The 26,729-nt window shown below is 40.1% G+C and overlaps 1 protein-coding gene across 1 annotated transcript in view; it reads right to left on the reverse strand.

The window, feature by feature from the left end:
• Positions 1-2,205: 2,205 nt before the first annotated feature.
• The window catches only part of LOC114063526 (netrin receptor UNC5C-like), a gene marked incomplete at its 3' end in the record, with an annotated part of 192,521 nt that continues 167,997 nt past the window's right edge, over positions 2,206-26,729 (reverse strand). Inside the window, exons 3-4 of the mRNA XM_027895843.1 lie at positions 15,713-15,856; positions 2,206-2,309 (exon numbers count right to left, since the gene is read on the reverse strand). Of these exons, the coding sequence (XP_027751644.1) occupies positions 2,206-2,309; positions 15,713-15,856 (248 nt within the window). The remainder of the gene's footprint in view (positions 2,310-15,712; positions 15,857-26,729) is intronic.

A 26,729-nucleotide genomic window follows, 5' to 3' on the forward strand; every position in this document is an offset into this window, starting at 1 on the left:
GGTGCCCAGAGTGTGAAGAGTCTGATGCACATGCTCACCAAAGCATTTGGAAAAGCTGTTCACAGATGCATTAACCTACTCTACTTGGAATCAAAGCAGTCTTTCAACAAGATGGAAAATAGCCTCAGACTTCTGCTTGCCTTCTCCCAAGTCCTTTCTTATAGTTACCTGTACCATCATATCAGAAACTTCTCCAAACAAATAAATGAAGTCTTAAACAAAGAACTCATTCATCTTTAAATTAAAATAATCATGTAATCCTCCAAACTACCAAGTTATCTTTCATCTGTCTGCTTTTTAAAATTTATCTTACCAGCTTCAGCAAGTGGCTGTAATAAAGTGTCACATTAAGGTATTCATATTCATTAGTGTTCAGGTCTTTGTTCTTTTAATAGTGTTGGAAAGAATCTACAAAGAGGCTGTATTAGGCGCCTGTCCAATCTGGGTGTTTGATCTCCTTCTGACTTCAAAAGTCAGAAGAGGAAAAAAAACAACATTGAGAACAGTTCTTTTGAATGTCAGATGGGGAGAGTATACAATTTCTGAGACTGCCAAGTGTTAATTGGTGTCTGCCCTGACCATGGTACAAATAAGATTCAGAGCCAGTCAATGTACCATCATGAAGAGCTAATGACAGAGTGAGCAGGATACTGGAAGGCAAGAAAAACCACAACTGTTATGACAGCAGCTCACAGAGGATTTTTTTCAGAGATCACTTTCTAAGAACCATGTAAAATTGCGCTGTTTGGGTCCCAGCCACATGACTGGGTATAACAAACCCATCCTAGGGAACAACCGGACTGGCTGCTTAAATTTCAGAGGTCCTTGTAATACTGCATAAAAACAAACTACCCGTCGTGATTAATCTCTCTTTCTGGCAAAGGTAATGAAGTTCCCCAGTACAACCCTGCACTGCCTGAACAACAAATCCTGTTGCAAAAACAACTGTCATGGCACAACAACAAGTTGATTTGATGCAAAGAAGCATCAGAAAGGAAAATAAAAACCTGCTGCTAAGTTATTGAGGAAACCCAACTGATTAATACTACAATTGTCAGTAAGCTGGCTTGGCAGACCTAAACACTCCTTACAGTTTTGAAGATCTTAAAGGGGAAAGAAAACAGCCTAGAGAACAAGAAAATGGGAAAAATCTTCTAATTATTCTTTCTGATGTTTGTGGACATGTGCCTGCAATTCCCATTAAATCTAAACTTGGGTTAGAAGGGGAGGTAACAGTTTAAGCTTCATCTCCTGAGAAATCAGCCATCAGTGCTGCGTGACAACCACTGTGCTACTTAGCCATGACAGTCTGACTTATCCTAATGCAAATTGGCAACAGTTTCTTCTGTGCGTGGTAGAGGAAAACCGAAGAGAATTCAGATAGGGGAATTACCGTCATTAGCAATCAATTTTTCTCTTAACAGCCGCAGTGGATTTAGGATTTCAGAGGCCCCCCTGTGACTCAGAATTCCCCTCTTCTGTGAGCTGTGAGTCTGAAGGGCAGCTACCACTGCACTTAGAGAAGCTGCTGTTCAAGGGGACGCTCACTGCTGCCCTCAGGCACAGATTTTGCTGAAGGGCCAGCTGGCTCCTGCAGGTAGAGGGCAGGCTACCCACTCTGGGTTTACTGAAATGCCAGTAGGATGACCAGATAAGTTCCTGAAGATGGATTATTAGGTAGACACATCTCCTATTTGCCCAAACAACATGCTGCTTCACGTGGGAGCCTGAACTGGACCATGGTAGATCCCCTTGTGCCAAGCTGCCAGGCTTATGCACACACATGTGAGGGAAATATAATCTGGCAAACTAAAAATTAAAACATCTTTATATCATGCTTGCAAGGTGTTTCTCAGAAAAAGTGAAATGGGTTTTTTTCTTTAAAAGGAGAAGGAAAGAGAGTAGGTTGGTATGAATACGTTCCATCTAATGGAACAGCTAAATGTCCTTCAAATGCCAGATATAACTGTGATTTTTCAAAGGGAAGAAAAAATCTGAAACCAAATCCCCTGCAGCTCTGCCCAGCAAGGTGCCATAACCCAAAGCCATTAATAAGTTCCCAGTCAATTCTATCTGTGGGCAGCAGTCAGTCAGCTCTCCATTACCACCCATTCATCATGCCATGCTGTAAGTCACTGCACATTAGCCACTGATCAGGCCTTAGTTAGGATGTCCAAGTGCTAGGACACTGCTGTTGCTGCTCACCTCAGCTACTGGGATGCCTTCAGGGGGACGGCATTGGAGCAGGACCTCTTGCTCCAGGGACACTTCTTTCCCCAGTGGCTCCTGCTCAAAAGTTTTCCGGAGATCTGGGGAGAGAGAAGAAAAAGAAGTATTAATAGTATTAATAGCTGGTAATTTAAATTACATTTGATTGCCATACTGGATGAATTCAAGAGACAACGAAAAAAGCAGTTCTGCTCCCTGGAAAGTAAAGCACTTAAAAAAGGCTGGGTCATGGTTTTGCTTCATTCCAACACTGAGCAAAGATTTCATAGTGGATTTATTATTCATATTATGGTACACAGCATGTGAACCCAGTGAAGGTCCAAGGCTTCACTGTGGAAGGTCATGTCCAGACATAGAGCAGAAGAAGTCTCTTCTTCAGATAATTTATCATTGGTAAACTACACCAGTGAAGCACTAAAGAAAGTTATGGAAAATTAAATAAATCTGTAAAACTAAAGCATATAAACTGAATTGCCTTAAACTCACAGATGAAAGTGCTCATGCTGTGATCTAATGCAGTATTAGCTTATAAGCCTTAACTTTACAGCTTTAGCTAATTTGTCTACACCTTATCATTATCCCTGTAGCACTAAGTTATTATTATTATTATTATTAATGTAATAATAACAATAATATTAATTGTCATGTAAAAGTAGCAATGTGGAGCTGAACCAACTTGGATCCTTCCACAGCACCACAGAAATGCAGTAGGCTGAGAGGACACCAGAAGCACCTCCAGAGATTGGAATAGTTCACTCTATTGGAAAGCTGTGGACTCTGGCTTTCTTGTACTCTCCTGTAATGCCTTCACACAGATGGTAAAATGGACTTCAGAAGTTCCCTTCTTACCACTGTCTCTGTGTTTTTGCCATGGACTGGCACCCTCTGCACTGTGCCAGGGAGGACAGGGCTTTGGAGAACTGAGCATTCAGTCCCAGTAGCTACTGAGGATATTTCTCCCTGCTCCTGGTTCCTGCTGCAAATGGACGTGAGGCCATGTTCAAAGTCACATCAGAGAGCTGGCCTGACTTCAAAAACTTTGCAAACCAGTTATTTTTATTTTTACTTTTTGTTCTGAAGTCAGACCAGTTCCTTACGTCAGCTCACAGTGAGGTTGCACAAATACTTGTGTCATATTGGAAACAAGTCATAGTCATATGGGAACAATTTAAAAGCCAAATATTTCATATTTTGAAGCCGTAACCTGTGACTGCACTGGAAAACAGATCACTGAATTGAACTGGCTCACAAATAAACCATCCAAAGAATTATTTTTCATCTAGATTACCTCCAAGATCTAATTTAGAACTGACCCCATAAGAAACTGCATCAGCACTACCAAAAGGCAAAACCTGGGGCAGGCAAATGTACAGATGGAAAAGGAGATGGAGTGGCTGCTACCAAAACCAGTTCCTCTGAAACTCACCTCTGGGTAGCATGAGACCTCTATCTCTGAGCCTGTATTGGGAAAATGTGGTTATTCAACTATATGGAATTCAGTGTCAATCTAATTGTACCATGGAAAAGCTCTGTCATAACTGGAGACGAACATTTTAACTGAAGCTGATTTAGTAGTAAACTTCTAACATCTTCAAACCCAAGCATTTCCCCAGTGAAACTGAGGCCTCTTTCCCTGCACCACAGGCATGAGAGAAGCAGCCCCACACCTCACTGCTTTCCTACTACTGACATTCCTGCTCCCTGTAGCACAGAGCATGGGGATAGTGAGAGCCCCTCTGATAGGACAAGATCTATGGCCACAGTAAAGGCACCGAAAGATAAGCTTTGGTAGATCCCACTGTGGCAATACAAGAAATTACTGTCTCCAGCTGTCTGCTTGTTTGGGGGTTACTCTCTGTGGAAAGAAAGTACATGCCAGTGTCACAGCTACCTCACCACAACATCCACCACTTTAACCTTAGTTGTTGCTGAAGGGGGCTTTACCCTACAACACTGGATAACTTAGGGCAAAGAGGAGGAGCAAAAGTGCGGATGTGAACATTTCTTAGGATGACATGCCAAGTTTCACTGGGCTGTGCCTGTCAGCATCTTTGTCACACTGGAGTTATTCCAGATGAATGAGGCTCATTCATGTAAGAGCAACCACAGCAAGACAACTGGACAGATTAGGTCAGACATAGCTCCCAACACATTGCCAGCTCCAGCATCACCAGACCTCCAGCTTCATCCCATCCCCTCTGACAGGCTAACTAAGGAAAATTTGGGTTGCATGGCTCAATTTGAGTAAACCCAAACCCTTCAGGTGCCCTGTGGGTAGAAGTCATTCAAAAACCACTGAGTTTGGCTTGGTGTACTTCCATACTTCAAACATGGAAATAAGCAGCTCTTTCAGGAACTGGTGGGTTTCTTGGGAACTTACAATATTCCTTTGGCCCAGGCTCCTCACTCATCCTGTGGGCTTGATAAATATCCTGGGCACACATAATGTCAGGTTAATGCAGTTTGCATTAAGTTAGCAAACAGCTGCGGTTGTATTTCTAGCAGTAGCCATATGATCCGATGGTTCCAGAGGTACTTTCAGAAGAAAAGAATGACTTCCACATTTGGTACACCTTAGTGCATTTAGCAGGTACACACACATTGCAGACAATTATTGTGCTCTAATATCATGGCTGAGGGCAAATGGAAAAATTACCATCACATTGACAGAAGCATATAAGCACAGTAATAAACAGCATATCAACAATAGCTTTCAGATGTTCAGATATGGAGGGATGAAGACAGTAGAGGCAGATTCGGCAGATAATAATCTGATTTTTTCCTAGACATGCTGATTTACTGTTCTGCCAACCTTCCTGAAACATTTAATAGAATTCTTATGTTCTACATTGCCTCACATGCACAAAAATCACATCTCCCATAAAGCACTTGCCTTTAAAAAAAAAATTCAAATTTTAGTGCATAAAAAAGTAAACAGCATTAATCTAGGAAGGTGTAATGAAAGTAAAAAAAAAAAACAAAAACAAACAAACAAACAAAACCACTTTATCTTCTTTATTATAAACAGCTGTAATTTCTGCAGTGGGAATAGCTGGAATAGTTGTAGTGGGGCTGCCACAGGTGAGACAAATTCTGTGGGATCCTGGGTCTCCTGGCTGCCCCCACACATGGTGGCTTGCTGTGTGAGGTTGCTTTAATGATGCCATTGGATTCAAGTGGGTCAGTGATCCACAAACTAAAAATACATTAAGTAGAGGCCTTGACATAATAGGCAGTAATGTTCTCAAAGGAACCATTAGGTACTACTGAGTAAATTATACTAATTTGTGGGGGGCAAACAAAAAGGTGCGTAATTGCGTACTTACAAGACTGAGAGTTTCTATACAATATTCTGTTGGCTTCCTCCCACATATTCACAGCTTTATCCCACCACTGCAGCCATGTCACCTACAAATAGCTACAGATGGCAGCAGTGCAGGGCAGGTTTGACCTAACCAAGCATAAGGTTGGCTGGTTGTGACACGCACAACTCAACAAGATGGGGTTTTAAGTGATAAAGAAGCAGAGGGCCCGGACAAACATCTTTATCACCTGTTGTAACTATCATGAAACCACCTGCTGGGACAGCACTGGATTTTGAAATGACTGCTTTTTTTCTATGGCTCTTGCTATAATTTCTGTTGATAGCAATGACATCCTTCTAATTCTTCAATCCTCAGTTTCCTTTACCATTTAACAATTATAGTCATCTGGGAAATCTCACACTGTCAGTCGGGAGTGGGTGAGCTTGCTGATGTACTAAGGGACTTAAAGAAAGTGAAAAATGTTATTGAAAATGCTCTGCTTGGGAAAGATCCGAAGTGTCATATAAGTTACAATTGCTTTTAAGCAAGGACATAAGGGATACATTTTTCCCAGAGAATGCTAAGAGACTAATAAAATACATTCCAGCTAAAAAAAAAAAACCAACAAAAAAAGTTTTAACAATCTCCAGATAATATGCCTGAAAAAGCAAATCAATAAACCATTTGATCCACTCTAAATCATGACCCCTTGGTCTGTGAAGAGACAAGTGTGCATTATTAAAGCCTCAGGTCGGCAGCAGCCCTGTTCCTCAGACACCAAGAAAGCACCTTGTCTACCCTCACCTTCAGTAGAGGAAGGCACAAGAGAAAGGGAGTTGCACTTCCTTTCCATTATTATTTTGGTAATGTCGAGTAATCCTATATTGTCTGTGTTAGCAATACTCTTCCTCCTCTTAAATAGGTAATGCTGCTGCCACAGCTCATGTCTCCAGAGTGGAGTGTGCCTTCAGTGATGCTGAAGGGTCCATCTTGTCTCTCTGACCAGCTCTCTCACATACCTCACTAAGCTGCAGGTAGCGACTTTACTGCCTGGCCTAGGTAACAGCCTGCACCCCCATCAGGCACTTTACCTCACCTCTAACTTCCTCTCAAGGCTGTCTTCCTAAAAAGAAACCAAGGAGAATAACTAAAATTCTGGTCTGCCACCTTGAGCCAAACTCTATTTTCCTTACTAATGCATAGTCCTAGTGAATTCAGAGGGGGCTCCTGTGGCATGTATCGCAGCATGTTTACAGAATACTTAAGAACAGATTTTCCTTCAAGACTCCTGAAATACTTCTGCACAATCTTCTCTGGTAAGGACATATGGCTACATTCAGAGCTGCATTGAAATGAGAGAATTTTCACAAGTATAAAACTGAAATAAAGAAATGGGAAATAAGAACCTCAGTGTACATCATATTGTTAGCTTTACTCCTGAATTGCTATGCTTTTGGGGCAAAAGGGCATTAGAGCTACATTTTGATGCACTGCTAAATGACCTTATTTTGTTTAATGCATTTTTATCTTACAAAAGAGTCAGAAGTTGCATTTTTGTCTGCTAAAGGTAATAGCTTATACAGGAAGTCATGTCATTTCTCCATTTCCTTTTCCACCTGTCAACTTCTAAAAAAGAGCAAAGAATGACCCTATTATTTTTTTAATCAAATGTATTTTATCTCTTTGTTTTTCTGGGTTTTACTGTGATGGGTGGGTGGATAAAACTATAAGGACATCTTTTATAATTTCTGAAAAATGTGGTAAGAGGCAGACCAGACAGTTCAACACAGTGCTAATGTAAGAGTGACTAATGAATGAGCATGAAAAACGGACATTTGTCAGCCAGGAATTAGATGCAAACCAGATGAACAGAATAATACAGCATTACTGTCAGGAAAAGATGGATTTCTGCCCTTGGTAGACCTTTAAGGGTCTTTGCTCCTTCTAGTAACTCCAACTTTCCTTCTGTTATAAATAATCTAAAAAATTAGCAAGCTTTAAGAGCAAATGAAGAAATAAACACATTATTTTCTATACAACTGTCATAGTAACTATGCTCATTGAGAGAAATACATTTAGCATGTGCTTTCAGAGAAATAAGGGTTTAAGAATGTGAGAAGACCTTCAAAAGAAATATGTATTTCCATATAAAAGACAGCTTACTTTATATGGGTAAGTATATATAGCCATCCATGTAAAATCAAACATGTTATAAGGAAAAAAATGCAATTAAAAAAAGGAGAAAACAAGAATATGGCTTGCTATAATTTTAGCTAAAATTTAGTTATTAGAGGATCAATATGTAGCCAAGCTCTCCAAGTCTACCTCCTACCCTTGAGAGTGTTCTCACGAGGCAAGGTTCTATAGGGTTTTAATTTTACCTCGCCTAATAAGAACAACCAAATAGAAAAATAGTTCTGGAAAAAGAATGGTAAAATGCCACTAATGTTCTACAAAATGAAAGAGGATCTGTGCTTCTGAAAACACAGCTCACTGCATTTATTCCCAAACTTGGATGACTGATGCTGAGTTTGAGAAACATGACTAATAATGTAGAACTGGACTATTCCATCCCTCTTCCATCATCTTTCAGAATGTGGATAGAGTTGAGAGACACGGTTTTTTTTCTTTTTTTTTTTTCTTAAAAAAAAAAAAAGGCATTAGAGACAGCATTACAAATCTAAATGTAAGAAACCAGGCATACTTTGGCCTCTCTTTTCTGTTCACAGCTGAGTCTATGGCCTTTGCACAGGGATCAATCACAACCTCTATTTTTTTTTTTTTTCCATTTTATTCTTCTGTGGTTTCAGGTCTCTGTTATTAATTAGATCAAACCAGATTTCCACTGAGACAATCATAGGAGTGTCATCAGTCTGTAACCCAGAGGATCCCTGTGGAACCTCTATCAATTGCTTTACCAAGTGTGGGTGTCTCACCCTCCAGGGTCCCCTGCTGTGTCAGCCCCACGCTGGGTGTTGATCAAAGCCTCCTGCCCTCCTTCAGTACACCACTGCTCATGGAATGACACTGCAGCTGGACAGACCTGTGCTCTCAGCTGACCCAAGCCAGTAGCTGGAGCTGAGGAGCCGAGGGAGGAGGAAATAAGTCAACACCTCAAAACTCCATCTTAAAGCTCAGTGCACAACTCTATGCCACTCTTTCCTTCTCTGGAAGAGCTGTTTCATGCCTGGACAATAATAAAGACAAATGTTGCAGCACCACGAGGCTTTCCTAGCCATATTCTCAGCCTTGGAGAGGAACATCAGGGATGGTGGAGCTTTCACCTTTCCAAAGATGCCTGGCAGCTTGTCACTTGGGACGAGCTTGTCTGCAGCCCTCTGGTGTCACAATAATATATTGGGCTGAGATCCCACATAGCCAAGAAGCAGCATGAGTTTTCACAGCTGAGCAGCCGATGGGGACTGAAGCAGCTTCTTGAAGTGTGCACCATGTTTTGGGGTACAGCCCACCATATCCACTGAACTGAGGTACAGAATGAGGGGAGGAACACCCTTTGCTTGCCAGGCTACAATCTGAAAGACACTCTGCAAGACCCCAGGATCTTCTCTTTTATTTTGTATGTGTTTCCAGCCGAAGCAAACAAGGGGTGTTAGACTGGCCAGCCCCTCATTCTAACAACAGCATCTTCAGAGAGCAGGGGATAACACTACACCCTGATGAACTCCCTGCAAACTCATTGCCTACATATTTGCAGAAAAAACCCACATTTTTTTTCCCCTCCTCTCTTTAGCTCTAAGCTAGTTCAGCCAGGTGGTCCCAAGACTAAACACTCTTTTGCAACGCAGCTTCCACGTGGGCTGGGCTTGTAAGGAGGGATGACCCACTCAACACATTTGGTATTGATACAACTGCAAAAAATACAAGCAAGCGAACTTTATCAAGAATTCACTGAGCAGATGGGTTCCCAGGTGTACATCATTTGCACTGTTCTCTTCCTCTTATATTTTTACTTGATAACTCAATATTTGATTGTAAGCTTAACCTGAAAACTAACTTGTAAACTTAATTCTATTCATTAATTTATTTGGTGATTAAAGATGGAAGCCAAAGTTGTTGTTTTTTTTTTCCAAATAAATCTAAATGTAATGTTCAAATGACCTAACCTCAGCAGGTGCCTTTTCACATGACAGATATACTAAAGGTACTAAAGATAGACATTAAAAACATCAGGTGTACATTGCAATTCAATTCGTAGAATTGAATTTACAAGACGCTGAAACACTAAAAAGAAAAAATATTTATATACATGTGGTATTTTGTTGTTGTTGCTCTTCTGATACACTAACCTAGTGCACAAAGCTTTCTGGTCACTACCAAAATATACACAAAATTTTGTTAACTTCCTGGCTGGATCTATGTTTCACCATTAGGCACTAAGCAGACTCTACTGAAAGATGATAATTTCTTAGGCATGAAGGTGGAGGTAGGTAAGGCTCCCATGGAGGGACTAAATTCACATAAATTCAGTAAAGGGGTTTCCTTTTGTTTTTTAAGCAATGCCATCAGTGACATCAAGCCCACCCTAATTTATAGAGTCTTGGCTCTTTAATAAAATGCAATGTAATTCATATTTATTACTGTTGAAACTACATCCTTAAATTTGGGAATGGTTATTCCTGTTAACTTAGGAAGTGGTACAGAAACACGCCTGTCAGAAGCAAAAGCAGGGTGGTAGGACTGAGTATGCTAAATGTGCAGTCAACTTCTCTGCTGCCCTGTCTGTAATCTGCTGTTCTTTAGTAACCTTAGCTCAAGACCACGTGGCTCAGTTATCCCTTTTATTAAACTACAAACAGCAGATATTGATTAGTAGCAACTTAAATGATACACAAGGAAGGAATTAGGGTCCTATCTATGTTAACTCTCATACACACTTATCAAAGTACACAAACCACATTCTTAGGATATTTTTTAATACTGGATATCATGGGTCTACCTTCCCATTAAAATTTTCAAGTGTTGTCCTTCTTAGCTCCCTCTCCTTATCTCGACATCCACCCAACTCTGTATCTATTGCAATGGGCTCTAATGCTTTGCTGGCTACAGAACATGTCCTCACAGAGTTAGGCGTGTGAAGAAAGGGAAGAAAGGCACTGCATCAATGTAACATGGAGCATGGGACCCAGGACTAAAAGCTGAGGCAACAAGTGTCAGTAAAGAATGTGTGGCTTTTTTCACATCTGTTTCTTTGTATAACTGCATATCCCTTGTAAGCAGAGATAAACCACCAGATGAACCAATCTACTTTTCTGCACTGCATTTATCTTATCAGTATACAGTATCTGACATGCATATTTTAACTACATTCCTTTGAAAAAATGTCTGAGGGAACAAAGGCTTTTAGATAAGTACATAGGAAGCTAGTATAAAATTATAAAAAAGATTAACTGTAGCATAGTTCCTTACTACATAAGGGCTTTTAAAAACACTTTTTGTTTTTTAAAATCTGATTTGAAGATAATGACTAAAGAAAAAGAAAAAATCTATTCCCATTCATTACACCAGAAAAAAAAAAAAAAAGATTGAGTTATAGAAATAACAAGAGAAAGCTTCTATTTTCTCATGGGTGTTCAACAAATCCAAAACCTGACAGCAGATTTAGGGCTTGTATTGTTACTATATTTTCTCAAGGACAGCATGGGTTAACATCATGAAGTCAGGGAGGCTACAGCAACACTGAAGTGGTGCAAATGAGAAGTGAGGTTGCTCTATGCACATGGGCTCAAAGCAATTTATCTTAGCCACCTCTTTATTATCTGATCTAAAAATTAGGTCAAATCCTGCAGCTATTGTTTAGTCTTTATCAGATGTATCTTCCAATGGGTTTAGCTCTACTTTTGGTTACACAGGCTCAGATCTCCTTCATTGTTTCAACAGGAATTTTTCCGTGTTAGGTTTTATCTGGTCATTAACATCAGTCCTGTTACAGAAAATTCATGTCAAAACTTTATATTCGGCTTGGTTTTTCTACAGCTGAAGGTAAAGCTGCCCAATCCCCCTCCTTCCTCCCTCCCTCTACAACAGCAACATATTTTAACTGAGCAGAAAAACCGTATCAAAACATATTAGTGACTCACTAGTGCTCCTGATAGGATGTACCTCGAATAAACAAGAAATGTGTGAATAAATAGGAAATGTGTTTTAGCACTTTCCTTGGCCAATATCTCAGAAAATTTGTTACATCTTTCCAGCTTCAACAAGATACATACATTAGGTGTCTCTACTTTGTTGGGCACTGAGATGTCTAAAATGGCAAAGTGAAAATTAATCTCAACAAATCTGCTAGTCCAAAAGGAAGAAATGCTCAGCTCTACTCTCATGGTGAGACCAACACCCCAGGAAGATTAATTCCATGAAATAGGAAAAATGTTTCTTATCAGAAACAGCCTGCACAGAAGGGAGTCATTTCCAAGCATACTCGTGATCCATGAGTGCAATGGTGATTTGCCTTTAAATGCCTTGAAGATTTAGGGAAGCTGGGATGTTGTCTTTAGACTCACACTCTTTTTCTATTTATACTGCTAGCACGGGTAGACTTTGAAAACCATCAGCATCTTTACTCCTTATCTATAGATTACTCCTTTCCTGAATAACTGAAGCTCTTGGTCAGAGCAATGTTGCAATTGATTTTCACCGAGAACTTTCATTGACTAGGTTGTTATGTACTTTCTGACACATGCCTGACCCTGCATTAAACAAACACAAGCCACTTTTCCAGGATGCATATTTTTCACACTTTTGAATTACTTTTCAGTTAATTCTATTACATGCTCAGTGATGCTGGATGCTATTTTTTTGTTTGTTTGTTTGTTTTAATGGAGTGCAGCTCCAGCCCTTGAGAGGACACAATAATTCCAGAATAAGACATAAGGGCATAAGAGAGAAAAGACAAAAAGGGGATGAGAAGGAGATGAATAGGGAGAGGGAGAGAGAAAAGGGGAGGGAGGAGAGAAGCTTTTCTTAGTGTGCTAAGTATGGCTAGTTATGCTACAGTTGTACCTGTCAAGATGAAATCACCAGGTTCAGGGATTAAGACAAATAATACCACTTAAAGAGGGCACTTTACATGCTCCATTTACCCCTCACCTTTCCTAAAGGTGTCAGTGCTCACTTTTGTGCCAATTAAAAGGGAAGAATGCACTGGTGACAAACAAGCAGCTATAGCTGCAGACTAGATCTGCAGAGATGGACTCTTCTGTCCCTCTTAAGTTTTGGACATCCTTGATTTGCTGGATTAATAAATAGTGCATGGACCCTACTTTGCATCCCAGCCTCACAGCACACTGCACAACCATTAGAACACTTCCCAGTTGTGTTGAAAGTTTATAATGAAACAGCTATTATAATGCCAGTACAGATTCAGTCCTAAGAAGTCAAAGTTGTGAACACAGATGAGTATTGATGTATCTGAGTCCAGAGTTTAAAACAGTGATCTTGTAGACCAAATGACATCATGAGATAAGGCATATTCCCCAGATCATCTGCCTGACTTTCTAAAAAATAGTCGTCAGTTACCTGAGAAATTTATTGAAATCTGTGTAACTGGAAATGGACAATTTTGCAGTGAATGTGCTTTTGCTGCTGGTTTAAAATCTGCAGATTGAAGGCCTTATACTTCAACCCTTAATCCCAAGGAGTCTGAGTGATTTGCCTGTGTCACAGCTGTCCAAGAACCTCAAATTCAGGAACAAGAGGTTAAAAAAAAACTTCAGTAAAAGACAAAGTCACATTTGAGTTACAGGCCTATAAAACTCCCTAGTGTTTATTTAATTAGATTTAAAAAAAAAGAAAAAAAAAGAAAAAGAAAAAAAGAGCCATTAAGACTAGAAAAATTACTGAACTGATTTGTCCTCTATTTCCAAAATATAGTGAGAAAAACAGGCAAACTCTCTGCTATGAGCACTTTCAATAAAAATGTGGACACCTGGGAAGAAATGTCAATTGATATAAAATAACATTCACATAATTATTATGTGTTATATAGAAATTAGGTGCATAGTTTTGGCAGCACACAAAAGTAACTTAAACATCAAGTTAAATACACTCAAATATATATATAAAATGCTTCCAAACTGTGTTAATTTAATGGCCATCTGTCAAGGGCTACCTGACAGGACATGAAAATCTAATAAAAAGAGTTAACTTAAGAGTCATAATCTAAAAAACCTGTTCAAACATTGCTAAACCCTTCTGAAGTGCTGACTGCTTAGAAGAAAAAAAACCTGAAATAACTCTCTTTTGTTTCAGTACAAAAAAAAAAAAGAAAATCCACAAAGTTTTGAAAACTTTCCTGCCATGAGACAGTACTATGAACATGTGTAATGGCATTTCTACTTTTGCCAGAAGACAATAATTTTAATTCCCCTTAACCCCAGGGAAATTCCTCTCTGAGGTGTAGTCCTGTACTCAAAAGTATGTGTTCCTATTTCCATTCAGTTACTTGGACAAAAAGAATTCAAAAATGTGTATTTCAATGGAAACTCCAAGATTTGTATCTGGATGTTTACATAGAAGGTACCTCCTCTTTGAGGATTTAACCATGTAGTACTTTCTCAAGAACAAAAGGAGAATTAAGCTCTAAATGGAGAATTTTAAATGACAGAGGTCCTTCCTTTAACGTGTGAAAAGCTTTTTTTGGCTGGAAGAATTCTCTTATACCATTATAAGTTGCTTGGCACAGTGCAGGAAATATAAGTATGCTGCAAATCCAGCTTCTAATGACCTTTTCTCAAAAAACATGTTTTTGCTGAGGTGAAAACTGTGGAAGAGAGACAATTTCAAATTATATATTTTGTTCCTATTATACAGAACAGTATTTCATCATGTGAAAGAGAAATGGGAGTCCCCAGTGTGACTACCTTATTACAAAGAAAATCACCTCTTTGAAAATTAATAAACATTAAATATTTGTACAGTCAAATGAAGATCTGTTTTCAGGGAACTGGTTGCCCTGTGTTCTTGGGGTCTAAGCTGGGACTGGTTCCAAATAAATACTGAGGTTAGTAGCCATGAATAACAATGATGAAATATTAAGGTTGAGATGATCGCTTTCAAAATCATATTACCAATCTTATCACGTGATATGTTAAACGCACACTTTTTTCTTTGTTAAGGAACAGCAGTTTTATTATATGGCTGCAGTGATATGTATTTTCAGCTTTACATAAAAGAACCTGGGTGTTCTGGAGGACACCAAGTTGACTGTGAGTCAACAATGTGCTCTTATGGCAAATAACGCTAATGGTTGCCTGGGGTGCATTAGAGAAAAGTATTGACAACAGGTTGAGGGAGGTGATCCTTCCCCTCTGCTAAGCACTGGTGAGGCCAAACCTGGAGTGCTGGGTCCAGTTCTGGGCTCCCCAGCACAAGAGAGACATAGACATACTGGGGCAGACCAACAAAGGGCCTCAAAGGTGACTAGCATCTCTCCTGCAAGAAAAAAGCTGAGAAAGCTGGGACTGTGCAGCCTGGAGAAGAGAAGGTTTAAGGGGATCCCATTCATGTGTACAAACACCAGATGGGGCGGTGCAACAAGGACAGTCAGGCTCTTTTCAGTGGTGCCCAGTGATGGGACCAGAGGCAATGGGAGCAAGATGAAACAGTTCATTCTGAACGTCAGGGAGTATTTTTTCATTGTAAGGGTGACAGAGCAGTGGCATAGGTTGCCCAGAGACGTGGTGGGGTCTCTTTTGTTGGACATACTTAAAAGCCATCTGGACACAATCCTGGGTAACTGGCTCTGGGTGGCCCTGCTTGCGCCAAGAGTTGGATCACATGACCTCCAGAGGCATCTTACAGCCTCAGCTGTCCTGTGGTTCAGTGAAAGAACAGCTATCACCTCATTTCATAGCTTGCTTTGTTAGTATTCCTACCCATTAGCTTCAGACACTTTTCTTGGGACATAAAAGTACTGTACTCAAGAAATACTGGTTTTGATGCTTTCCCCCCACACAGGTGAGAAGAATGAGATTTCGTTCTTAAGAAGAAAATAAACTGAAATTCCTATGAATATTTCTGAAGGCCTTAGTTTTAGTATGCACCTGTAACTGCAGAAAATACAAAGCCTAACTGGCTGGAAAGAAAATCTCTCTTGAACAGCAGAGCTTCCACTTCTCACCTAAGCTTCATCAACTCAACACGGACAGCAAAACACTCACATGCAATGCGGACGTAGGCTTTCCGGCTCTTGGTGGTGCCTGCAGAGCTCCAGGCAACACACTGGCACCAGTAATCCTCGGGCCCAAAGAGCTCCTCGACCTGCTGGCGGGAAATCTCGATGCTCACCTCTCGGACAATCAGACCTGTCGGGGTACAAGTAACACAGGTCAGTATTAGGCTTACAGGTAGAAAGAAAAAAGTGTAGGTACAGAGGTCCGCTTGCAAAGTTGTTGGGAGACCTAACAGCTCTCTACAAATATCTACTCAGCAACACAGACTGTCATAAGGATGTGAAGGAAAAAAAACCTCCCAATTTATCTTGCATAATAAGGGATGTTGGTGAACGAAAAATTAATCGCTAAGATTTTGACTTTTATCACACATAGAATGTATGTTAGACAAATAAGAGGAACAGTACTTCAGCCAGTATAAATTGTACCATGTCTCTAGGACAATTAACATCAAGTGACAATGCAGATCAGTTTTATTTTGATATAAATATCATATAACCACAGAGTCATTCCATTAATCTCCTTAGCTCTTCTGTAATTTCATCTCCTTTTGCTAGATAGACACAGCATAGGGAGAAGTCCTGACACTGAACTGCCCATGGCAGAAAATGTCATGATGCATACAAGGATACTGTGTAATCATGAGCACATGTGCTGCAGTGTGGTTATTGCAAGCTGCAGGATGGGCACTACTATTGTCATATATGCTACAGATACTGCAATATTTTAAGGAATTTTATAACACAATGAAACACATTTCAGTGCCTGACAGTCTTCCTGGCCCTGGCCTCCATAACGCCTCTCATCACAACCCCCCACCACACCCACAGCTGCATGCACAATGACAGTGACCCACTTGCTATCCTTCCAAGTAGACCACAGTTGCCCACATTTCCCACACAGTTCTCTCTCTCAGGAAGCTTTTTTGCTTCTTCTAAGTGCAAGGAAATTTTGTGGTGTCTCAGACACCACTGCAAGGATTGGTGGTAAAATGTGTTGATCCTCTAATGACAACCACTGTGTTTCATACTGACACACTTTCCTCTGCCTCAAAATGCACTGCCTGGTCAAAAGGCTCTTAATTCCAGTCAAGATACTGGGTGGGGGTGGGAGAAAATGCTTAAACCTCTTGTCAGTATATTTGGTCCTCGCTGGCCATGCTAAGGTATCAATAAATTTCTAATGTGACTGCCTGTAGAAAACATTATTGCCATTTCAAAAATGCGCTCTCACAAACACCCCTGAATATATAAATTCACATACAAGTGTTTTGTGTAGTGGGTCTGATTTCTTTTTTTTCCCTTCCAGAAATGCCAGGAAACTCAACTGAAATATCCTTGGATCAGAGTATGCACAGTTTGTCCCCATCACCAAACACCAAAGGGCACGTCCTTCTGCTGAGCACAGACTTGAGCCTGTGGAGGCCAGCTACCCTCAGCCTTCTGCCTCACGGCTTACAAGGGGATATTCATAACGTGAATGTTCCCAATTGTACTGCATGGCGTGTTCCTCAAGCACTGGAAACCAGGCCAGCCCTTTGATTTGCCTCCAGCCTCACAGAGGCTCCATTCAGGGAGCCAACGATTAATTACTGTTTGCACACAGTTGTGTGCTGTCATTGAGGCTGCATGCTGTTTGCATCCCAAACTTGGTTAACAACTTAACGGCAGAAAGGAATTAATGCATGCAGTACCATAGACTTCTCTGGTGGGAATGCCATCTAACGAGATGCATTTTCCTGTTAGAGACTATCACAGCCCAGCTCCCTTTTTATTTCATTATCCTTGACATCTTTAGCCACTGAATAATCAGCTACTTTGGGGGAAACACTTAATAGCTCTTTTCCTTGAAATGAAATACTTAAAATATGGCAACAGCACTCCAAAGAATGGAAATCAAAGCAGTGCATGGACATTTGATATGCAGTGAACACTGTGTTATAAACTTGTTCTGCTTTGATGAGCTAATTTGGCTCCAAAAGGGGTCTGAGGGATAGCTTTTGTCCTGGTGAGAAGAGCATGAAGAGGGTGGGGAGAGAGCATGTACATTACATGCATAGAAATTGTTATATTTTCCCAGTGGAACTGCTGTTAGCCTAAAGATTACTTCAGTTCATTCCCAGTTTTTATTGCACTAGCGCAGGGAGCCTTTGAAGGTTACAATATTATGTTTTTATAATAAGGCTGATTATGACAGAGCTTGATGGAGAGCTGTGAACTTTGTTACCCAAGGGCTAAAACAAGCAGACTCATAATGTCCATACTGGTAATAACGATTATGATATAGTCTTAACATTCAGGATACAAATGCTGTTTTCTGATAGTCTGCAGAAGATACAAAACTATACAATATATATCTCCCTCTGAAAGTACCAGCAGAACTTTTTGTCTCTGACTTCCTGAGAAACTCTCTAATTCAAATTAACATGCTACTCCAGCTAATGTCTTTTGGGACAGGTGTGAAGTACTGACAGGTTTCAGATTATTCAGGGTAATTTGGTCTTTAAGTAAAACCCACAGTTGGGTCATGACCAAAGAGACCACCTCTTTCTGCTTGCAAGCAAAAGATACCATTTTGTCTTTATCTCTAAGGTAAACTAGTTTTCCTAGAGTTCAAAATGTATCAAGTTAGTTGGTGGTGCCACAAGATCATCTGGGATGTCAGGATCCAGAGTCAGAACTCGAAGCTGATTCCACCATTCCTTCCCACCACTGCCCACTGGCACCTCATTGTACAAACAGCCACGCTGATTTAGGAGAAACCTCTCACCAGCTGAAATGCACCCAGTTCAGCACCCAGCACCCACAGAGAGCTGCATTTCCTTTGTTGTACCAACCTATCCCTTCTGCCAACACACTTCAACATCACCCCTAACAGAAAATCTCTTTCTAGGCCGGATTACAAAAACTGCAGTTTGCTGAGATTCCTCAGATAGCAACTGCCTTGTTACCAGCTGCCATGGTGCTGTACATCAGATTTCACAGAGGAGCTGGCATATTCTGTCTGCTTTCATTCAGGAGTGTATTGCTTATCTATCTGACATGGGCACCAAGTGCAGGAAAATCCTGGTTTCATCTTATGTCTGTTGAACCTGGTTCTGCCTCTACATCAAAGAACACTGGTTAGAGTAATGGGGGAAAAAAAATCAAAAAGGAAGCTGAACAACCCATGTCTCAATATTTCCAGACAATGTGACACGCTGCGCCTGTCATTCAGGCAACTGCTTGTTTGATTATAGTTGCACAACCTCTGAGAGCAAAATTAGACTCACTTTCTAAAATAAGTCCCTATATTTTGACCAAAGACATATTAAGAAACAAGCAATAATTTATGCAGCATATAGCTCACCTGCTACTGGCCAATTCTACCTTGCCACTGGGCTAAGTAACGAAATGTCACCTTCTCACAGAGAGTATCTCCTCTACCTTACCTCCTTTATTAGAAATATATTGATTTTTTCAGTCTAGTTCCCCATATGGCTAAGCTATACAGCAGGTGAAGATATGCAGCTTTTTTTTTTTTTTAACACTTGAGTGATCTGTATGTTTCCAGAATTACAAAAATTACATAGATATTGGAAAAACCCACGCAAAATCAGGATCTTCCTATTTTAAAGCAATACAACAACAAATACAGCTGAAGTGAAATAACAGTAATGTGGGCAGCTGAAATGCTTAATATGTTCCTTCTAATTTGTCTAACTCGATAAAGAGCTGACCAAAGGGATATCCCATACCATGATGACATGCTTAGCATACAAAGCTGGGAGAAGAAGAAGGAAGAGAGGGAACATTTGGAGCGATGGCATTTGTCCTCCCAAATCACTGCTACGTGTGATGGAGCCCTGCTTTCCTGGGAACACCCACCTGCTGATGGGAAATGGTGAATAAATTCTTTCTTTTACTTTGCTTGCTTGTACAGTTTTTGGTTTACCTATTAAACTGCCTTTATCTCAACGCACGAGTTCTCTCACTTTTACCTGTCCAATCCTACTCCCCATCCCACCAGAGGAGAGCTGGGGCTAAAGCAAAACAACCAGTCAAAGATATACTTTCATCTTAACAGGTTTCTGTCCTGTTCAGGATGGAGGATAGTTTACAAGAAGGCTCACAATATTTAACATAATTGGTCTGCAATTATGTCCCAGTCCAGTGAATTAAATAGGTTCTCCACATGTCAAAATTTTTGCCTATTTAGTAGCACAGCTTATTCAATCTTTCATTTCAATAAAATAAATGAGTCTCTGGAACTAATACAGCCTGGACTCTGAAAAGAAGTAGGAAGGAACCAGAAATTTACTTATTTCTGTATTTGCATATTAATTAGAGAGCAATGGGCAGAGAGAGGCAGAGGGCGGATGGAGCCTTGCTCAGTCTCTCTATTGCTCATGTGTGCAGCTGAATAAGCACAGGGAGAGGCACTAGCTGACAGTATATATCAAAACCAAAATTACTACACCTTGTGGAGCAAAAGGATGCGTGAAGAGTGAGTCGTGCCTTATATATGTGGTCTTTTATTATAAGCTGTATCCTAGATACACAATGAAGCAAAGACACACTTCATGCACACGGTCCCCAAGTGCTTAACGTAGATGGCTATACAAACTGTGAGGGTAGATTATCTGCTCTTCAGAGGCACAAATGTCATCTTTTTTAATGTATGCAAATGTAATGTAATTGTAGATATTATGGCAGATTATTTGGTAACTGCAATAATAATTCATGGGTTCCATATTGCACTCACTGAAGTAATTGGCAAATTTCCCAATGATTTTAATAGAAACAGATTTGCCAATCAGACTCATTACCTTGTAGGGAAACAAAAATGTCTCATAAGGTTCTACAACCATATATGACTGCAAAAGACAATAAATGATCACCATAAACATCAGAAAACAGAAAATTATTACCAATTAATCAAATGTTATTATCCAGCCTGGACTCAGTTTAGGTCACAGAGTTAATATCTACACCTCACTGGGCATCGTTCTGCCAAGAAACTGTTTTGATGTATTTTGGCTGCCATAACCGTTCAGCATTTGATATTAATACCCAGGATGTGTGAAAATATTCCTCAGGACTTTGATAGAGCGGTTTTGGTGAAAGTGTTATATTGGCATGTGTTTGAACCCTCTGGTACAACACTAAACAGCAACTATTTAGTTGCAAGACTAAACTGCACTTACAGACTCTAAGAAACTGCATGGATAATTTGTTTATTTTCTCTGTAAGTAGAAGTTCAAGCAATTTCTGTGCTTTTGTGCTTTCATTTGCCCAAAAGGTATCTCATTAATTAGGAGTCACATACACCATAGAACACATTTCTCAAGGAGATGGAACTGTATGACCTACTGGTCTGGAAAAAGACATTAGACTAATACCTGCATATAGATTGCAGGTATATTGCAGCCACTGTAAATAAGTATGGAAATACAGCCCATTTTCACAAAGTTAACTTGCAACCCTTCACACGTTCAATTTCCTGAAGTCAGTAGTCAGAGCAACCTCCCAGACTTGGTATTCAGTGCTGTTGGTTCCCTCCCAGATTAGACAGACACAGGTTCCCTCGACTGCATGGGACCCCAAATCTCCCTTCCCACTGGGCAGTGGGGGCACAGAGGGCAGGGATGGAGTTTCCAGATGACACAGAAGAGGTTTTGGGGAGTCAGCAGAAAAAAGCTCTGGGGCAGGGTGACTCCTCTGCACATCCATGAAACACATGCTGCCATAGAATCAAATTATACAGCATGTAACTTAGAAAACCATGGTCTGTCCCCATTCAAGTCCTCAGTTTAGTGAAAAGTGTGGTGGCTTGTGCAGTCTTGAGATAAATCAGTGCCAGTCTGAAACAGGCCATGCTTTCTTATTCACAGCTCCTTTTTCTAGCTATTAGCAGCAGGAGAGGAGCATGAAGGAATACTTTACGTATGTTGCTCAGTCAGGACAGATACGAATGATGTAAATAAATATACTTTTAAAATGCAAGATGAGGGTGGAAGAAAAATTCTGATACCAAAACAGAAAGTCAGATTTTTGCTATCATTTCAGGAGAAGCTGGATTATCTCCATAACATTTGGCAAAAAGGATGAAAGCATTTTCTGTTCTCATAGTCCTCATCTGTCTTAGATTTCATACAAAGCTGCACCCAAAAATACCTAAAACAGCACCATATTTTTTGCTTCATTAAAGTGGCCAAGACAATATATCAAAGTGGTATGACTGTAAATGGATTTAATAAAAGGTAAACAGATTGGTTTCTTATTATGCAGTCCTTTGTCCTTTTACATTTAATGGTAAAATTTAAGTGACCAAAGCCAAGAATTAAGATCTTTTTACTCACTGATAGTCCAGAATGGCCTGTCTGATTTATCTAATTACTTATCACAGGTGCTATGAACAACCTGTCTCTCTAGCAGAAGTCGGATCACTTTACTTGGTGAAATAACCTTTTTACAAAGGTAAAAAAAATCAGTGCTATGCCAGAATTTAAGTTTATTTACTCTCTTGCAGAGATGGATCCCTTATAGTCAGAGAGTTATTCCACTCAAATATATCAGAGTACTGAAGCTATAGAATTTGACATTTAAAAATGAATAAACAGGCTACGCACAAGAAGAATGGCTTCAAACAATAAAGCTCTTGCTGAGAAAAATGTACTCTGTGCACCGTAATGGGACAGAGATTATTGCCTAACTGCACACTTTGCCTATAGCTTATTTTCTATATAGTGTACCTGTAATCTTAACAAAAGATAGACAGATAGATATCCAGAGAGAGTTTAAAAGAGTAAACAGCTTTAAAACCCAGTAATCTTCCACACTGTGACTGCATGAACCTGGTTTTGTCTCGACACCGCTTTTCTGTAAATTGAGGCTTCCCGGCGATATGAAATGACTGCATGAAGATCACAAACAATTTCCCACAAATATTAGCTTAAATATTTAAATTAAAATCTTCCAGGTATTTCTGCTCTCTTCCTAACTATCTCTTTAGGAAACAGATACATTCTTAATTCAGATTAGCACAGGTGAAGGTAACAGCCTAATAAAGTCAAACTGCCTTAAAAACCGATGTCAAGTTTGCACTGGTTTGCATCACTTACCTATGGTATCTAATTACCAGCTAATGTTATCAAGCTGAGCTAAAATCCCAGCTACCCTAATATTTTTTAACTGACGGACTTACACAAAAATTACAAAGGACTGTCTTCAGAGGGATTTTACTTTGAACTGGAATTAAAGAACATGCATTCTGTTTGGGGTTTGTTTTCTTTCAGTGAAAACAAGGCTTTCTTGTTCTTTCCTGTTAACATCTGAAGGACTAAGTTGTGTAAGATGATGGGAAGATTTCAAAAGGGAGCTCATGAATGCTGATGGAAGACAAAACGTGTGCCCTGGTCCCTGCCAGCATGGTGGAGGTGGGCAGTAGAGCCCTGTGGGTTTGTCCCTTTGAGGGAGGTAAAACAGCCTCTCTGCTATCTTCTCCCCTGGCCAACCTTGGCAGCTGATTGCTTTATGTCACCCTTGAACTACTGTTATTTAATACTATAAAACAGCACTGGATTGCTTATTCTTAGCTTATAAACAGTTCAGAGACAAAGGAAAAACACCTCCTCCTTTGTTTTTTAATGAAGGCTATTTTCTGGTTGACAGCAGTTTTTGCAAATATGTGCAAATTGCTCTAAAATGCATTATTATCTTCCACATGTAACAATGGTTGCCTACAACTGCCACATTCTTTTTTCCCTTTTTCCTAGTTCAAAAGTAATAATCTCCAGAGTAGCAGGACTCCAAAGAAAACCTCCCTACAAACATATATTTACATTCAAGCATGGGCATCAGAATTTCTGAAATCACACAGGCTGAGGTCTAGGAGAAGAAACTAATGCAAATCGATGCATTTTGACCCAAGCCGTCCTGACACTAAGAAACTCTGGGTGGCAATACCCACACAGTTCCCTGCCTGGCTGGTGCTGCTTACAGGAACTGAGAAGAAGACAGGTCGTCCACACAGAAAAGCATGAATATGAGCTCTTAGCAGCTCCAGTTTTTGGGTCAAAGCCCAATCTTCCCTTCTTTTGATTGAAGCACGTGCAGCTGAGAAAAGATACTGTTTCGGTTTTTTTCAAGGATGGCCAGGAAAAAAATGTGCCAATGGTTCATGTGTTACTTAAAGCTGCAGTTGAGACTTCACAAAGAAAATCTGTGCATTTTTTATTTCTGGTTCAGAGGATTTACATGCTCTTTCTAATGATCTGGGCCTTCAGCAGTGGGTAATGCTTCCCAGTCCCCAGCTTAGTGCTCATGCAAAATTGAAGCACTTCTGAGGCAGTTTAGAGCCTACAGATGAATCTCAATGTGCAAAAAGAAATAATGGTTGTTTAGCACTTCACAAGAAGCAGCAGAGGAAATTATGAAAAAAAAAAAAGAAATCTATTGAACTTCAAACATCTGGGAAGCCAACAACAAGCATCTGAATTTTGAACAGCATGTTTACATTTCCTCTGCATAGTGGAGGGGGGCAGGGTTTGTGTGTAAATTTATACATAAAAATATACGCCAAGTTGTTTATAATAGTGACTTACTGGCATGTTATATGTATATATATATATATATAAAAAAATGTATCTGCACATGTACTCATGTACCACATCCACTCTGCATGGTTTTGAGAAGCAGAGACAACTTGAAAATGCCTTATTTCTGTGAACTTGATGCGATGACACAGTTCAGTGGCTGGTGCAGCTATTGTGGGATCAAGGACAGTCTCAATGTGACACAAGGGGTCACTCGGGAGCCTTCCTCAGCAGTTGTTTTCCTATTTTTTTAGTCCACCATGTGCAGAAATGGCAGGTTGGGGGAGAAGTTTTAGATCCCCACTGTTTTTTGCCAGGGCTGTTCTGCATGCTGGGGATGGCATTTCACAGCTGACTTACATATCTTAGGGAGGGGAAAAAAAAAAAAAGAAAAAAAAAAAAAGCTAAAAGGAAAAGAAGAAAAAGGCAAGCAGCTACTTTTTAAAGCAGCTTTGTCCAGTGCACTGTCAAGTGAAGTGACTTTTTCCAGACAGAGATGAAGCTCTGGGAATTTACTGTCTGCTCTGCCATCCAGCATGATTTCAGGGCTGTGCCAGGGCAGCAGTCAAAACACCAGCTCCTGAACACCAGGACGTTATTCTTAGTTTGCAGCAAACAAAAGAATCATTGCAGGAAGGCGTGGAAAAAGGCAGCCTGGTGCTCACAAAGCCATTTGGTGTGTACTTGTTTCTGGATGCAGCACAGTTCATGATACTCATCAGCTAGAGCAAAGCACCAGGGATGTAAGCAAGTTCCTCTGAAGATCCATGTGACTTTAACTTAAAAAAAGATCTTTCAATTATGTAAGCAAATGCTGTCAATAATATCCCTGTAATTATTGCTGCTTCCTCTTAAAATTTTTTTCTAGGTACCCACTACTCTGTGTTCCAGTACAGATTTCCACCTTAGCCGAAAAACAAAAGCATTAAAACTAAACCCCAAAGCAAGCCTGATCCACTTCTAGGCATCACTGTTCTTGAGGGCTGGCAGTCCTTACTCCTCCTCAGAGGAGGGCATGGCAATTGACCCAAGTGCAGCATCAGCACTCATTACAGAAACATCATTATACATGACACTAGGAAGCCAAAACCTACAATCAAGCAACCAAGATCCTCTCTGAAATAAAAACCTGGGAGCAAATAATAGAAGAAGCTGCAACAGCCTGAAGATCAGTATTCAGGGGGTAGAAGAGACAAAGAAGAGTCTGACAAAAGTCTTCCTTTCTGCTCTCACAATCAAAATATGAAGAGGGATGAGAAGTTATGAGGAACTCTGAAAGGCATCCCATTAAAACCTGTGGAGAAAGAGCTGTATATAACCTCGTAGGCGAATGGCAGCCCTGCTGCTACCTACCACATCATGCTGCTCATTTATGTACAAAACACAAATGCATGGGAATGACAAAATGAATACAAGCAATGAACCTGTAAAGGCAGCACAAAATTAAATCCTGTATGGGTCAGAGCTGCATGTGACAGCCACCTCTCCTTTCCTTACACGTTAGTGATGGTTTGGTACCCTATCGGCATAGCGAAAAAACCTCACTAAATCTGATCTATGTGCAAAGGTTGCTACATACAAATGTTTTTGTGGGTTTTTTTTGGTTGTTGGTGGGGGGGAGTTGTGTTTTGTTTGTTTGGTTGGTTGGTTGGTTGGTTGATTTTTGTTTTGGTTTTGTGGTTTTGGGGTTTGTTTGTGTTGTTTTTTATTTTGTTTGGGTTTTTTTTTAAAGAAAAAAAAGAAAGAGGAAAATATTTCTCCAATGTAGTTTTAAGTAATAGGAATTCTTCTTCAGATAACGATTTCATCGCCTAACGAGCTGATAGAGGAAAATATAGAAGATGCCACTCAGATAACTGAGATACAAGCTTAGACAGGCATCAAGGGAGTCTGGACAACAACACTTAAATGTCTTGCACAGTCACCAAGACTCCAATGTGTCTAAACAGTGTTAGACTACAGCCAGACCATCTGGCTGCATCAGACTATAACATGTTTGCATAGAAGATAAAGTAAAGTATACGTTTGACCTTTCATTTCCATGAATATTTTCAGGTATTTTTGCAAAGAAAATACAGATCTACTAGTCCTACTCATTCTCACATTTAATTAACTGAAAAAGCTACATTCATACAATGCAAGTGTTCCTGTCAGGGTGCTACTGACTGCAGCACCGTTTTATGACAGCACAGAAAGATCTTGGCTGTGCTCTTCTTTTCTGACATGCTCTTCTTTTCTACCATTACTATATCCAAAAAACATTTGTTTTTCATTTAGGTCAGTGGGCGCAGGATAGAGACTAAGCTTTGGGACTCACTTCCGAATCAAGATCACATTTATTAGCCTTTCAGGAATCAGACCACCCTCACAACAGGGGCTCCAGATCCCACACAAAAGGGCATTTGGCTCCAAAGGAGCCAGGGGACATGG

Source organism: Empidonax traillii, unplaced genomic scaffold, assembly GCF_003031625.1.
Source record: "Empidonax traillii isolate 1590-97213 ecotype Southwest subspecies unplaced genomic scaffold, ASM303162v1 scaffold473:size728705, whole genome shotgun sequence".
In the NCBI taxonomy this organism is placed as follows: Eukaryota; Metazoa; Chordata; class Aves; order Passeriformes; family Tyrannidae; genus Empidonax; species Empidonax traillii.